Consider the following 15564-nt stretch of genomic DNA (forward strand, 5'->3'; position numbering starts at 1 on the left):
TCATCATCGTCCGTCCCAGTTGCTGAAGCTGCATGTTTTGCTTCAAGAACACCAACCCCCTTTGGAGTTACTTCCCTCAGCTGCTTATTGAACTGCATGTCAAGTTAAGTGTCCTGCTTGTTATCCAGGTTTTAAACAACAAAAAGACTGCAAACTCCAGCAAGGTGTCACATACTAAAATGTGTTAGTATACCCACAGCTGAAGTCGCTCCTGGACCAGCCATTCCCTGTGGGCAGAGCAGTTGCTTTTGCATGTTACAGTTGTCATTTAGATTTTGGCACTGAGGTTTTCAGGAAGATCTGGTGACTCTGGATGTATAATTTGAAAATGTGAGGGTACTAATGGGGCATACTGTCTCTGCCTGGCCTTGTCTCTGCCTGTTCTGGCCCAGGACCCTATGTCAGACCCCTGGGGCCATTGGTCCTTGTCCCAGAAATGCTGCAGCAGAGCCAGACCCTGCCCTACAGCCCTGGGGGAACCACAGGACGCTGCCAGCCCTTGCTGCTGTAGACAGACACCTGCAAAGACCATGCTCCCTAAACAGTGTCCAGTGGCTGCCCTCCCCAGGTTAGGTCTCTTAAGTTGCAACCCATTAAACACTCAACACCATCAATCTTTTTCTTCTTTTTTAATCTCGGCCTTTGGGAAAAGGAATTGCATTTTATGTGGTTTCCACAAAGCACTTAGCTTAAATTATAGGTGTAAAATTTGTTCTAGCCCTGAGTGTTTAAAGAGTAAAAGATTATATGACTTTTCTCATTTTTGCTAGTACAGAGATGGACAGACTCCCCAAAGGAAGGGCACTGCTCTCTCTGGAGACTGTAGTCCTTCCATTTGCATCTGGCACTCAGTGCTCTGAGCTCAGCACTGCAGTCCAAGGTTGCAGTCAGGCATTTAATACATAACAGTTTCACCTTATTTCCAGAGAAATGGAAAGCTTAGCTGACTCAGGTGATATTCTCTGTTCTTTGAAGCATCTTTATGTAAGGTGCTTGGTGATGTAAGAGGACTCTCCACTGGATTTGCAGAGTTGTCCAATGGTTTTGTACAGCTACAAGGGTGAAAGATGGAGGTGTACCAGTGATCAGGGGATTCACATGATATACCTACACTGTGCAGTATGAACACAAATTCATGTCCTATCCTAAGTGCCAGCCGTCCACTTTATCTGGAACTTTACCATTTTTCTCAATTGTAGAAAACTGACTTTCAGGAACCAATGGGGAAAAGTCATACCCATACTAGTCCCACAGTGTAGTTGTGCCAAAACTCTCCTGGCTTGCTAGGTTGCCCCATGTACCCTGTCTGTCCTTGGGACACCTACTGAGGGGCTGGATTGATGGCCTTGGTCTTTCCTACAAAAGGAGGTGGATCTTGTGGACAGACTGAACAAAAAGCTGGCACAGGTAGTTTAAGTGTCTTGTAGCATAAGAGACACAGACAGCAACCCTGTGTTCACATAAGCAAGCCTAGGGGAAAGAAGGGGCCTTTGGAACCTCCCCTGCGTCCCCTGCATTTGAACTATTGCAGGATGTGTGCTTCCCCTAGCTACTGTCTTGGTTTCACTGAGATCCACCATCAAAATATGATGACTTTGAAGTAGATCTGAGGGAAATCTTGTTCTACAGCCATCCCGAGTTCTCACAGCCACTGCTGTGGTTTGATCTCATCAGTTCAGATAAATCCACATTTACCCAGCAGAAAAAAATATTCCAAATCACCATTTCAGAATGCTGGACATCCTTCAGTTATCAACATGCTGTTCCAGTGAGTAAGCAGTTATGAACACAGCATCCAAATAACTCTGACATTTAGGGCTAAGGGATTGTAGAAATATTAATAATAGCAGTTATAATTTAGTGAAAAAACCCCCTAATTTTAGCTCCTCTTTACTACTTATAACCACATGCCAGACTAGAGCATTTGAATCTGCGTACAGCTTGGTAGGTACTTATTAATTATCTTGCCTGCAGCATTTACGATATTTTCTGGGCCACTTTGCCATGAGATACAAATTTCCAGCCAAGTAGTATTTTCTTCTTCTGAATGTAAAAGAGACTCCTAAATTATTACTGTTCTGGAATATGAGGTAATTTACAAGCATTTCTACTTTTGGCTTCTATCCAGTTTGATATACTTGGTTTAAGAGAACACCCACAAAGAAAAAAGCTGCAATTTCTCAACCTCAGATGAAAAAGCGAAAGACATGGTTAACAATAGATGGATGATGCCAGTCAATTAATTATTTTATTTACCTTTTGCCACTTTGTAATAGCTGGTTGAATAATTTTTTAGGATTAATTCAAAAGACAACATCAGCAAGTTTGCTGATGACACAAAACTGGGAGGAGTGGCTGACACACCAGAAGGCTGTGCTGCCATTCAGCGAGACCTAGACAGGCTGGAGAGTTGGGCAGGGAGAAACTTGATGAAATTCAACAGGGGCAAGTGTAGAGTCTTGCATCTGGGGAAGAACAACCCCATGTCCCAGTACAGGCTGGGTGCTGACCTGCTGGAGAGCAGTATAGGAGAAAGGGACCTGGGGGTCCTGGTGGACAGGAGGATGACCATGAGCCGGCAATGTGCCCTTGTGGCCAAGAAGGCCAATGGCATCCTGGGGTGTATTAGAAAGGGTGTGGTTAGTAGGTCAAAGGAGGTTCTCCTCCCCCTCTATCCTGCCTTGGTGAGGCCACATCTGGAATATTGTGTCCAGTTCTGGGCCCCTCAGTTCAACAAGGACAGGGAAGTGCTTGAAAGAGTCCAGCGCAGAGCTGCAAAGATGATTAAGGGGGTGGAACATCTTCCTTATGAAGAAAGGCTGAGGGAGCTGCGTCTCTTTAGCTTGGAGGAGACTGAGGTGAGACCTCATCAATGTTTACAAATATGTTAGGGGTGAGTGTCAGGAGGATGGATCCAGGCTTTTTTCAATGATGTCTAATGATAGGACAAGAGGCAATGAATGCAAACTGGAACATAGGAGGTTCCATGTAAACATCAGAAAAAACTTCTTTACTGTGAGAGTGACAGAGCACTGGAACAGGCTGCCCAGAGAGGTTGTGGAGTCTCCTTCGCTGGAGACATTCAAACCCAGCCTGGACAAGTTCCTGTGTGATGTGCTCTAGGTGATCCTGCTCTGGCAGGAGGGTTGGACTAGATGATCTTTCGAGGTCCCTTCCAACCCCTAGGATTCTATGATTCTGTGATTAGGAAATTCTAGAGGCTGTCTCTCACCTGACTGATGTGTTCCATCAAACCCATCTCAGTGTGTTTTCTTTTTTTTCACCTCAGTTTAATGTGCTTGTAGAAAATGTATCAAAAGATGATAACTCTCTCAGGCAATTGTCAGAGTGAATGTCAAGATTATATAATGACTGAAATGCCCAGCAAGTTTTTTGGAAGAAATATGGACTATACTAAACAAGAGATTTAAATGCATGTGGACCCAACATTTTAATTTTAGGGCTCTCCTCCTTGAAAAGAATCCAGGTTGTAGAATTAGTCACCTACTCTTCCCACACAGAGTGTAGAGAGAGGTAGGCATACCGTAAGGCCTACTGCCTCAAAATGGGGAACAAACAGGAAATGCTTCAAATGATCACCTAGAGCCCAAGTACATGACTCAACAAGTCTCCTCCCTGCCTCTGGAACCCAGAACATGGATTCCATCCCAGAGATTAGGTCTTTGCATCTCATCTTTGAAGGTAAGTAATCAGGGCCACAACCTTTTCAAATCAACAATGATCAGGGTGGATACAGATAATGGTTCACCTATTTTGTATGTAATAACAAAGCAGGTTGCACACACGTCCAGCATATGTGAGATCAAGCTTCAATTTCTTCTTCCACCTCATGGGACTGACTGAAGTCCTGCTGCTTCAGATGCACTTCTGGCTATACCACATGCAGAGAAAGATGCAAGATTCATCAGGTCAGAAGGACAGCATACAATACAGAAGCATGACTTAAACATGAGAATCTGGAACTAAACCCTGAAGGAGTTAATCTAGTTTCTGATAAGGCTGAGGAAGCAGCCATCAGCCCACAGCTCTTCATCCATCCTTCCCAGCTCAGTTCATGATCACTCTCCTGGCTGTTGTGGTTGCGTTTGGTTTTAGATGTTTTTATAGTTGCAGGAAGAAGATTATTGTGTTCCAATATGAAAGAACACAATGCACAATGTTAAGTAAATATACAGATAAGAATTCAGCTTATCAAAAACATGGCATCACAATGGAGAAGCTACCAAAATGTCCTTATGTAATTACAAGGTGGACAATCACTGATGTTTGTATTACTAATTCTACCAAAGATGTAGAGAGGGCAGGTCATTTACCTCAGCTGAATATCAGGCAACCTAACAAGAACACAAAGCCTATAAATATTTGATGGAACAAAGTATTCTGATATTTTTGCAGCAAAGTTATTTTTAAACAAGATGTCTGTATTCTAGGGAGTCTTAGAGTGCTTGAAAAGAAAAAAAAAAACACAAACCAAACAATTTTTTAATATCTCAGCAATTTAGCTAAGGAAATAAACAGCACTGTTGACTTTGGGTGTCTTAACAACCTACATACTACATAAAGATGGAAAAAGCCAATAATTCATTTGTCTATGCAGATATGCATCTGGCACTATCAATATTAAACATGGTTAGGACTAATTTAGTTTATAATGAATGAAGAACATAGCTGAGAATCTGAGCATCAGTGATTGCAAAACTCCACCTGTTGGACAGAAAAGTCAGTTGACTGATCACGTTGCCACAGGCAGTTCATTTGAGCCTTCTTCACACTGGAAAAATATTTCTCAATTTAGGTAACTCCTTTCAAACAAAGCTCTGCCTTTCCTGGACTGGCTCATGCCAGTTCAACAAGTGAAAAACACTATACTGATAAAAGCCCATGTATCTGGTATAGTTGTGTATATATAGTAGGATTTTTCCAGTATAAAAATATTTCAAGAAGGCCCACACTCTGTCATTATTATGCCAGGAAAGGCTTCTCCAATATAGATCATAGGCAGCATTAAACAGGATTATGGAGGAGGCTCAAAGACACAGATAGCTTGAAAATAGGGAAGTTCCTGAAATAAAAGTATGGAAATTTCACAGAACCAGAGAACACTGTGTGTCAGAATTAAGATGCTTTACCTTGAAAAATGTGTTCAGTGCCCTGGAATATTCTTCCCAATTACATCAAAGTATCTGCAGTAGTTTGGGAAATGCCCCACAGGTCCAGGAGACAACCTGAGTGACAGGGCACATAGAAAAGGTTCTCACTTGTATTTATATGCTGATTGTGGGAAGCAGTGCTGCTGACACATCTTTGTTCCAGGGCTGCCAACTAGTTCAGCTTGAAAGCTGTAAATAGGCGTATTTACAAAGTATCCACCAGAGAGAGTAACTGAGTGTTGGAATATGCTGTCCTGAGAGGCAGGTCTTCACCCTTGGAGATAACAAATGCTTGAGAGGTCTTCAGCAACTTGAGGTTAGTCCAGTTCTGGGCAGGAGGTTGGACTGGAGGGCCTCCAAAAATCACTGTAAAGCTAAACTAGTGTGTAAGCCTCTGATGTACTTTTGATAAATTCAGTATGCCCCAACACGGGCAGGATGTTTGTAATTTTCAGTCCAGTGCCTTTATTGGAAGGCTTTTGAAGATCTGGCTCAAGAGAACTCATGCCTGGTCTTTCAAATTCCTAAAACAAATCTAAATATTCTTAACAATTTAAATGTAACTCTTTGTCTCACCTACTGTTCAGAGTACCAAACAGAGTGCTGTTCATATATACCTATGTTTTTCAGATGGGTTTACAAAGGCTTGAAAGATACTGGTGTAGTTCTCCTGTAAAGTCATCTGGTATCCTCAAAATGGCAAGTTCCAGGGAAGGAGCTGCTTTCTCACTCTTCACCACCTTAGCCTGGAAAGACTGTGTTTAGGAGAGACAAGACAGTTAATTTTCCATGATCAATTTGTTCTTGGTTTTCTTATAAGTTTTCCAGAAGGGAGGGTGATTTTGTTGTGGGATGCTTGTCTGCCAAGGTTTGGCCTGTGATCCTTAACTCATTTCACATGGACTAGCAGACATGAGATAGTAATAACTTTTGTTTGCTGACCAGAACTGGCAGAACTCTCTTCCCACTGCTAATCATTTGGGCTGCTGCCTTCCTCTTGAACACATCTTTCCCTCTCAGCTATTCAAATTATGCTGTGAATCTTTGCAGTAACTGGCTGCTTTCCAGAGTGGCTGCAGCAGACAACACAGCAGGAGAGATCACAAATTTTGGTTAATAAATGTATTTGACATTTTGGAGCATTGTAGTTATTTTATCCCCATTTTCTTTTTTTCTTTTTTATTTTTTGTTTGTTTGTTTGTTTTTGGTTTTGTGCAAAGCTCCCATGGATGGAGATGAGATGAGAATCCTGTACATGGAAGACATTCCTATGTGATTTTCACCGTGAGTTGCTTCACCCTTGGCTTGTCAGCCACACTATCAGCCAAATTTCCATGATTGCCTTCGTAACACTTTTACAGGAGATTTTTCTTTTTAAGTGGATGTTGGCTTTATAAAAAAGATCATCCCTCAAAAACCTGATAGTTTGCTACATGTTATAAATGTTAGAGATTTCTCAGTCCATAATTTATAAGGACGTAAGTTCTGTCAACTGGCTGTAAAGTACTTAGTTTTAGGAAAGCATATGAATAAAGATATCATCTCAGCTGTAAGCAAAGGTGAGGAATATTTAGGTGTATTACAATAAGTCTCACTGTTAAAAATGCATTCTTCAATCTACATGCTGAAATTTAACAAAAAGAGGTCCAGAATGTATAGCTTCTTTGGATTATAAGACTTTTCAGGTTTGTTGTACAAGAAGCCTACTGGTGGCAAAAAACCCCAAGGAATAAAAAAGCGATACTAACGATGGATATCTTGGGCAATCCAACTATAGAACATATAAAAATAAATGAGAAAGCAGCAAAACAAGTTATGTGACATTTGAAGGAGTGAGTGACTAATTTACACATGACGACAGGAAATAACTAATATCTGATGAGATGCAATTCAGAGAATTGAGACAGAGAAGCTTATGCCACCAGATAATCAACATGGATTTATTTATAGGCATGCTACACTCTTTCTTAAGTGAGCTCCAGTAAAACATTTACTGAGTTTTTATAAAGTCTACCATTAAAAAATAAATCAAGATGATAAACACTTCCAGGGTCAGACTCTTTTTTGTGGTTTTGTTTTTTAAGAAAAGTTCTTTGTCTAGTTTTTCATAAGAGACATCCCCCAGATATCACTGCAAGATATTTTTATTTTCTGAATTCAGGCAGTCTAGCCCTACATTGCTCTTAGACTATCTGAGCACTTGATTCTTCACATTTTTGCAGCACAGATACTTACAGCTAGACAAACTAGATAGAAAGTAACTATCAAATCACTTGTTTCTAGTAGTGAAAGTACTTCTCATGTTCATTTTCAAGGGCAGGACAGTGGAGATGGGGCCCAGAAGCTCTGAATGCTAGCAAGCACAGATACCGAGGTGTTCATGAGTCGCACCAGTGGGAATTTGGCTCAAACAAACAGAAAAAGTTACCACTATGGTAATAGCTATGCCCTGGTGCAGTTGCCCTGGGTGGTTCTGGAGTCTCTTTCCTTGGAGGTACTCAGGCCCCAGCCTGGCAAGCCCTAAGCAGCCTGCTATGCCTTGGAAATTCGAGTCTGGCTTGAGAGGAGGTTGGACCAGGTGACCTTCACAGGCCCTGCCAATCTGAATTTTTCTGTGTTTCTAGGATTTTTGGATTGTCTTCTAACATCCAGTTTGTAAGTTTGTGATCTTTGAGAATCCTCTCTGTATACAAGAACAAAACTTCCATCCCAGTATCTTGCATTTGAAAAATGGGGAAATGAGGAAGTGGCAGAAACAAGCTCCTTTCTTTTTCAGGTCATGACTGACTTTGTTTTTAGGAGTGCTAAGTAGGTTTAAGTATTAAAACATCAGAACAACTGTAACAGGTCAGATCAAAGGTCTGTCTGGTACAGCATACTTTCTCTGATCAAGGTATTAATAGTGGGTGCCTGGAGAAGCTATAGGAACAAAACAAGTACATGCTAACAATTCTCCCATGTATTTTTGCAATCTGCAGTGATTTGTGGACTGGTAACTTTGTGAGTTGGATTTTTCCTCCATCACTCTGACAATAGTGAATTATGGACCCAGCTCTTAGTAATATTGCTAGTATAAATGAGAAATTCTTCACTACCTTTTACACTCATCAAATAGCTTATACAAACAAGCAAAGTCTGTTTCTGATCTTATTTCAGTTGTTGAGAAACAGTAAATGTTCTATCAGTAGATGTAAGTTAAGTGAGATCAGAATCTTCCATTGAAATACTAACACAGTTCCGCTTGAGTCTGCTTAACATCTCTTTTGATTTTCTCTACCATTTCATTAGAAAATAAATTATCCTGTATTTAAGATTATTGGAATCACTGATGGTAACATTTGGGGATAATCACATTCTGGCACTCCTGGAGATGAAGTACAAACTTTCTTACCTAGAAATAAAAGAAAATAGGAAAGATACCAGAATCTAGACTTTCACCCAAAGGTAATGGGAACTGCAAGCCTCAGCAACAGAAAGAACTATTATTGCAAGGGCATATGAAATTATGGTGCAAGTTTGTCTGTCTCCATGTGTAGGCCATCTCTGTTTGTGCTCCAAGAACATTCCAGAGGGATTGTTGTATTTTGGAGACTACAGTGGGACAGCCTGGGTGTTCACAAACTGGTTGCAATACCATTACAGTGAGGTTCACCTGTAAAGGTGATTGTGCTGAGGTGATGAGAATCTAGCCCCATGTATTCCCAGGTTTCTTAGAGCAACCTCTCCTAGAAAGAAGCCCTTGGACTTTATGAAAAACAGCATCCAACAACTTGGAAAGAAAAGCTGTTTTTCTTCCCATGCCAAAATTCATAAAATTTTGGGCAAAAAAGTACATTTTTATTATAAAGGCAAGCATTTAGTGGATAATAAATTATTCATAAAATTTCAGTAGTGTGTTGGATTCTGATAAGGATTATAGTTTTACTATCAATTCAGTTACCCTGCACTTGTGGATGCTGGTTTTATTATTTGTTGCTGGTTTGATTAAAAGGTGCTTAAATCAGTGCAAGTTTTGCCCTTGATGTCAGTGAGAGCAGTCACAGGTCTGAGTTCCCTTAACTCTTGCAGTCATTAACAAAAAGCAGATCTTTCAGAAATGCCACACACAGTTAATCTTGAGCTATTAAAGCCAAACACAACACAACAACAAACTCACAAGAGTTAAGTTAGTGTTGTGTGCTTGTCCCAGAGTCTGCTATACTACAAAGAGAGCAGTGACCCTTGTCCTATAGGGAAGGATATGGAAGGTTGAAATGGATCAAGCAGATTTTTTGTTATTGTAAACTGAAGGGAGAATGTGATGAAATTAAAAGAATGAAAGCAAAATTTAGACAAGAAGGGACCACATGAGACTTAAACAGCAAGTTGGACTTCTGTTCCTCCAGTCCCAAAACCTGTCCTTGAGCCCTCCATGCCTGCATATATGCCACAACTACTTTTCAGAGGAAGAACAAACTTGCTTATCTCCTCCTAAAAATCCTGCTTGAAAGTACAAGCCAGTGACACTGAGCTTCTCTGAGCCAAGCCAAACAAAAATATCACTAGGTGGCTTAATTTAGCCATTCTAAATTGCTGTCAGCCCAAGTCTGAACTGAGGAACTTTCTTCCTTGCTACATCTAAATGCTCCTCCTGAGCCAAATTCTGGTTTCAGTGGTTTGCGCTGAGTCATGCATTCTGAAGGTCTAACTGCAGCCATCTCACTGCAACTTTTACATCACAAAGAGCAAGCTTTATATCCACAAGAGAAGCTGACTCCACCTGATTTATTTGCTATTTCCTTCCAATCCGGCTGCAGCCTTAACAGACAGCTGTACGAATACATGTTCTCCAATGCCAGCTATACAGAAGGACAGGAATACGGAATCAGATATCGGAGGTAAGGAATGTGAAGTCAGATGTGTAAGCACACTTTACAATGCTGGTGATGTGATTATATTCCTACATAGCTTGCTTTCAGGAGACGTTATTTGAACAAAGTGTTCTGGTTTGGTTTGGTGGGTTTTTTGGTAGCGGGGGAAAGGCCCCAGGAGCGGCTCCCGCAAGACCATGAGAAGCTCCCCCTGCTCCAAAACCAGCCAAGGAGCCATTAGACGGACAATAGATGCTCCTCAGAGATTAACATATGAAAGAACTGAGATAACACCTGAGCAGAGTGAGCACTGGGGGAGAAGAGCTGTGCTGGGGAAGGAGAGCGGTGCTGGTGGTCAGTGAGGAAGAAGGGGAAGAAGCAGAAGTTTCCCTGCAACCCATGGCGAGATGGTAGCTGTCCCCCTGCACTCGTAGAGGAATGTGGTGAAACATTCCCTGAAGGTGCCAGGAGGGGTCAGCTTGGCCAGTGGACTTGGATTTTGTGGCCAGAGGATTTGCTGCCTGTGGACTCTGATTACACAGCTGTGGAAGACCCCGGCTCCAGCGGAGTTTGTTCCTGAAGGAGCCTGTGACTCTGTGGGAAGCCCAGGCTGGAGCAGCTCCAGACCTTGTGGGAAGGACTCATGAAGGAGAGGTTTGTGGAGGACTCTCTCCCATGGGAGGGACCCCATGGGGAAGCAAGGAAGGACTGTAAGGAATCCTTCTTCCTGAGGAGGATGAAGCGGCAAGAACCACCAGCCTGTGAACTGACCCTAAACCCCATCTCCTGTCCCCCTGTGCTGCTGGGGGGAAGGAGGGAGAGAAACCGGGAACAAAGTGATTTGGGCCCAGGAAGAAGAGAGGGGTGGGGTAACATATGCAAGCCCTGCTCTGTGTGTTGTCTGTGTCCTGTGTGTGTTTGATTAGTGTGAAATTAAATTATTATTTTTCCCTAAGTTGAGTCTGTTTTTCCCTGAATCTTAGTCTGTGAAGAACCCTCCTTGTCCTTTGTCTCGACCCAGGAGCTTTGTCCTCCTCATCCCAGAGTCTGTGTGTGTGGGGAGTTGAGTGAGTGGCCATGGTGCTGTTCCTTTGTTGTCGTGTTGGGCCCAAACCATGACATCAATGGTGAGCCAGGCAGGAGAGTGAGACAAAGAACCATGACACGAGGTCACCATACCTTAGAACAGAGATATTTTGGGGATTTATATTCTATGCTGTTTAATTAATCTGCTTTCAGAAGCTGAGCAGTTGGTGCTCTGATAATGAAACCCTGAGCAAGTGGTTAAACAGCAATCACAGTATACTCTAATTTTCTAAAAAACATCTATATTAGCCCAATCCATAAAAAGAGAAAAATACATAGTGAAGTAGAGACACATTGAAATACTCAGATCATCTAAATGTGAATGCTGGTTGCACGGGGACTATCTTTGTGACCCTCAGTAAGATATATAATATACCTACTCCATCTGTCTCAGTTTACATTAACATGAAATAGGAACAATATTGACTAGCTTAATTTTAAATTTTATGTACAATGACTTCATATACCAGATATCATGTGTTCATCATCGTGCTGCTGGACTGCAAGGATCCCTGAGCAAACCTTTCTCTTGAAGGGCAAAAAAGTGGGACCACCCAAGATCTGTTTGCTTAGATGTTAAAATGGGACATTATTAATGGCAGACCATTAATGTCTCTGATCCAGTCCCTCCCTTTCCAGAAACAGACATAATAGTGTGAACAGCATTGACACCAGAATTACCTATATTGGGAATATAAATTACAGCAAATCGGGCTGAACAGGGTAGCTCATTACTCAGTTATTACTTCAGACTCTTAACAGACTGCAGAAATCATTGCACTTGCTGTATCTCACACTTTAAAAGTATAAATAAATAAAAAAAAAATTTAATTTGAAACTACTTTAGAACATTAAGTATCTAGAGGGGATGAAATCCTATGATATTATGTATTAGCACAAACTAACATACTTTTCCATACATAGACTAATTTTAACTGTGGTAACTATCAGGACCTTCTGGTCGTTTTCCCATTTTCTGTGGTTTTTTCATGCATACAGATTTTACTCTCTCTCTTTACATCCATGTGAACAAATATGAATAAATGACTTTATGTGTCTGAACACATGTAATAGTCTATGGAAAGTAAGTGGCAACTGAAGAACAGGAGTCTGCTTAGCAATGCCTCTGTGTATTCCTTGAAAAGGTTTGAGTTTAAGCAATGAAAATGCTTTAAAATAATTGATCTTATTCAGAAGAACCAACTGGGACATTACCAGCTAGGCTTCTCCTGAGGCCACCTGATGAGTAAATCAACAATAAATGGAAATGCCTTCTTTAAAGAACTGGTGTTCCCTTGTTCTCCATGCCTTTAGTCTTAATACCATGTCAGGGCCACCAGTTTCTTCAACCCCCTGATGTATTTTATTCTTTCATCTGGCTGGCTGAACAGCAGAACCTGCCATTTAGAGGCTGGCATCACAGAACTCACATTTTCTCTCTCTCCCGGCCCTGATGCTGGAGCAAGCAGCAGCCTTCTCTTTGCTCTCTTGGCTTCTTTTTATTCAACTCTCTTCAGAGATCCGCCCTCAGAGCCCACCAGGACACACCTGTCTGTCCAGCCTCCACCTCCTTCGCTTTGCAAGATTAAAACAGCCCCAGCAGCCTGCACCTCCCCTCCCTGCTGGGTCCTGCCTGGAGCAGGAGAAGCTGCCTGTGCCCATCGCCACTTTCTTCTATGGGACTAATGAGAGAGAAGCAGAGAGTGTGGCTATAGGCACCAGGTATTCACATGAGAGAAGTGAAGAAAGCCAGCAATGAAGATGAAAAGCAACTGGTAAGTGAACAAACAGGATTCAGAGAAATCTGTAAATAAGAGATTAGTGCAGTTACAGCTGTCCTTGTCAGCTGCCACCTTTGTTGTTTGCTTTTATGACAGCATTGTATGAAGGAAATGGTAATAGAAAGAGCTTTATTGACTTGTTTTGTTATGAGGCAAAGATAAAAAGTTCTCATGTAAAGAAACTGTCTTGTCAAATCTGTTAGTAAATCCTCAGCTCAGGGTTTTATACATTTAATATGCACGGCTTTGAGGACAAAGTCAATAACAGAATCTGTCAGAAACTGTACAGTCTTACTGGAGTTTTCTTTCTGTTTACAGGAAAATTACAGCTTTCTTTTGCATGTGTAGTTTTCTGCGATCTTTCATCTCAGCCACCATCCAAAACCAATCAAGTAAGGAGACAGACTTTATCTGCATTTCATCTTTCTGTAATTTTGACTGTCAAAAGAAATATTCTGAGTTTATTTGAAATTAAAATCCTCTCTAACTAGTGGTCACAGAAAGGAAGAACTTGTATATTTGTGTGCATGTATGGGTGGATGAATATTAGAGAAAGAGAAGAAAAAGCGAGAGCTATGTGTGCTGTTTTAAAATCACTATTAGATATATTTTTAAGATAAGAATTAACAGATAAGTGTATTTCAGTTCTTCTAGTTCTATATTCTTTTGCTACCTGTGGCAAATAACTGGTTCCACTTCATTTGGTGGGCATAAAGTGTAAATGGCTGGATGTCAGCCATGAGCTTCACCAAATAATATAGAATGAGGTTGTTTCTAAGGTGTAACATGTCAACCTGAATGTTCCCTTTAAGCCCATGTTGTCAGAAGGAAACCCACATTTATGGTTGAGCTCTTGCAGCACACAAGAGGCTCTCTGTAGGTTAGAAATACATCTCCTTCCAGCTTGCACACTTCATTCTTCCCCATCCAGTCTCTACTAACATTTTCTAAATTGACCTGATCCTGGACTTGTACAGGACTCAAACTCTTCAAATAGATGTTTATTTTTCCTTCCTTCTTCCTTGAATTAGGGGAATCTGGTAGGTTTTCATGCAGATTACAAGGATTTTTGACAGACAATATTGTGAAAAATTAGATTTTAAATTTTGGTTTCCTCAAACAAATTTCTTTACGTTCTTGTTCTGGTCAATGAAAAAAGGTGTGCAAATTCTTCTTGCTCCCACCCTATATTTAATGAATGACCATTCTCTGGTCAGATGTGGCACAGAGTAAGATGGGAACACCAGGAATACCACAGAAGATGGAAAAGATGCCAGTGGTTTCTCAACAGCCTCTTTAATTGGCATGTGGTTTGTTTAATTTTCCTTGAGACTAGAGGAACTGTTGATTTAGGTAACGTGCTTTTTTTTCAAAGTTTGCTTAAACCACCAAAAGTTCCAGGCCAAAACCTCCTTACACAGCAGGCCTTCTTATGCTACAAACACTCCTCATAGCTCTGCTAGAGAGGAATTATTATAATACTCACATTCAAAGACTTAAAAAAAATAAATCAGTCAAGTTATAATTTTAAATTTGATGATCTCTAGAATAAAATGATAAATTTTTTAGACCTCTGACTTCACAGAGCACGGTTTAAATTGATTACCATATAAGTCTACTTCTACTTCTACTTCTACTTCTACTTCTACTTCTTATTCTTATTCTTATTCTTATTCTTATTCTTATTCTTATTCTTATTATTTATAGCTGTATTAAATTAATAACATTCTTACTGTTGCTACACTTAATTTTTAAGGTGATCTGAGGCAATGTGCAGACACACTGTTAATAAATTCACAACTTTTGCAGGACTACCAGTCATTCTGGGTGCCAGTCAGAGAACTGATCTCTGCCCAACGATCAGGATTGGTCAAGATGACTTACCAGGCAAGTAGCATCCATACTTTTCAGGGAAAAGCTGCTATTCAGAAACTTTAATGAGTTCTATTTGGCTCGTGGCTGCACTATTGTCTAAGTAAATTGAAATTAAATTTATATTCTGGACATATATAATTTTTCTTGTAGGCTTTGACCTGATTTCTCAGTTCCAAATAGAAAAAGCTGCTTCCCAAGGAATTATACAGAGAGTAGTGGGCTCTACTTCTTCACAAGTGGCTTATAAATTGGGACCCAATGTAGACTTCAGGATCCCAACCAGGTAATATCTTTTGTTGTTTGACTTTAAAATATACATATTTTGCAGTACTATTGTTTAAAGGATAGATTTCCTTCCCAGCTGGATAATTTTCAAAGCTTTTCAAAGGAAAAAGAGTTGTTCAGGTTTTTTTCATTGCCATCACCAGACCAGACTGAATCTGGAACAGGGAAACCCACCTTCCTCTACTAATGATGTTGTTTAGGGTTCCTCAGGATTTGCCAATAGAATGGGATTAATTTCTAGGAAATAAACTGAGAAGTTGTTGGTGACTTGAAAAGAGATAGGGAGGTAACAAAAACCCCAGCAAAAAACCCAACAAAAAACCACTTCAAAACCAGGAAGGGAGTGAGGAAAATTTTGTCAAAACGTTGACACAAAGGGATCATTCTGACCATGTAAGGATTGCAGAGACAGGGTAGGCTAAGAGCTGACTGATTGTAGAGTAAGGGTTGGGTTTTTTTTTTTGCTTTTTGGTTAACTGGTACCTGCCTGTTCTTGAATTATTTATGGGCATTTAA

The 15564-nt window shown here is 40.7% G+C and overlaps 1 protein-coding gene across 1 annotated transcript in view; it reads left to right on the plus strand.

The window, feature by feature from the left end:
- The first annotated feature begins 12702 nt into the window (after positions 1 to 12702).
- Positions 12703 to 15564, plus strand: part of COL9A1 (collagen type IX alpha 1 chain) — a 65905-nt gene continuing 63043 nt past the window's right edge. Inside the window, exons 1-4 of the mRNA XM_051614130.1 lie at positions 12703 to 12882; positions 13207 to 13280; positions 14698 to 14775; positions 14914 to 15046. Of these exons, the coding sequence (XP_051470090.1) occupies positions 12863 to 12882; positions 13207 to 13280; positions 14698 to 14775; positions 14914 to 15046 (305 nt within the window). The 5' untranslated portion in view covers positions 12703 to 12862. The remainder of the gene's footprint in view (positions 12883 to 13206; positions 13281 to 14697; positions 14776 to 14913; positions 15047 to 15564) is intronic.

This window comes from Apus apus, chromosome 3 (assembly GCF_020740795.1).
Source record: "Apus apus isolate bApuApu2 chromosome 3, bApuApu2.pri.cur, whole genome shotgun sequence".
NCBI classification, from domain to species: domain Eukaryota; kingdom Metazoa; phylum Chordata; class Aves; order Apodiformes; family Apodidae; genus Apus; species Apus apus.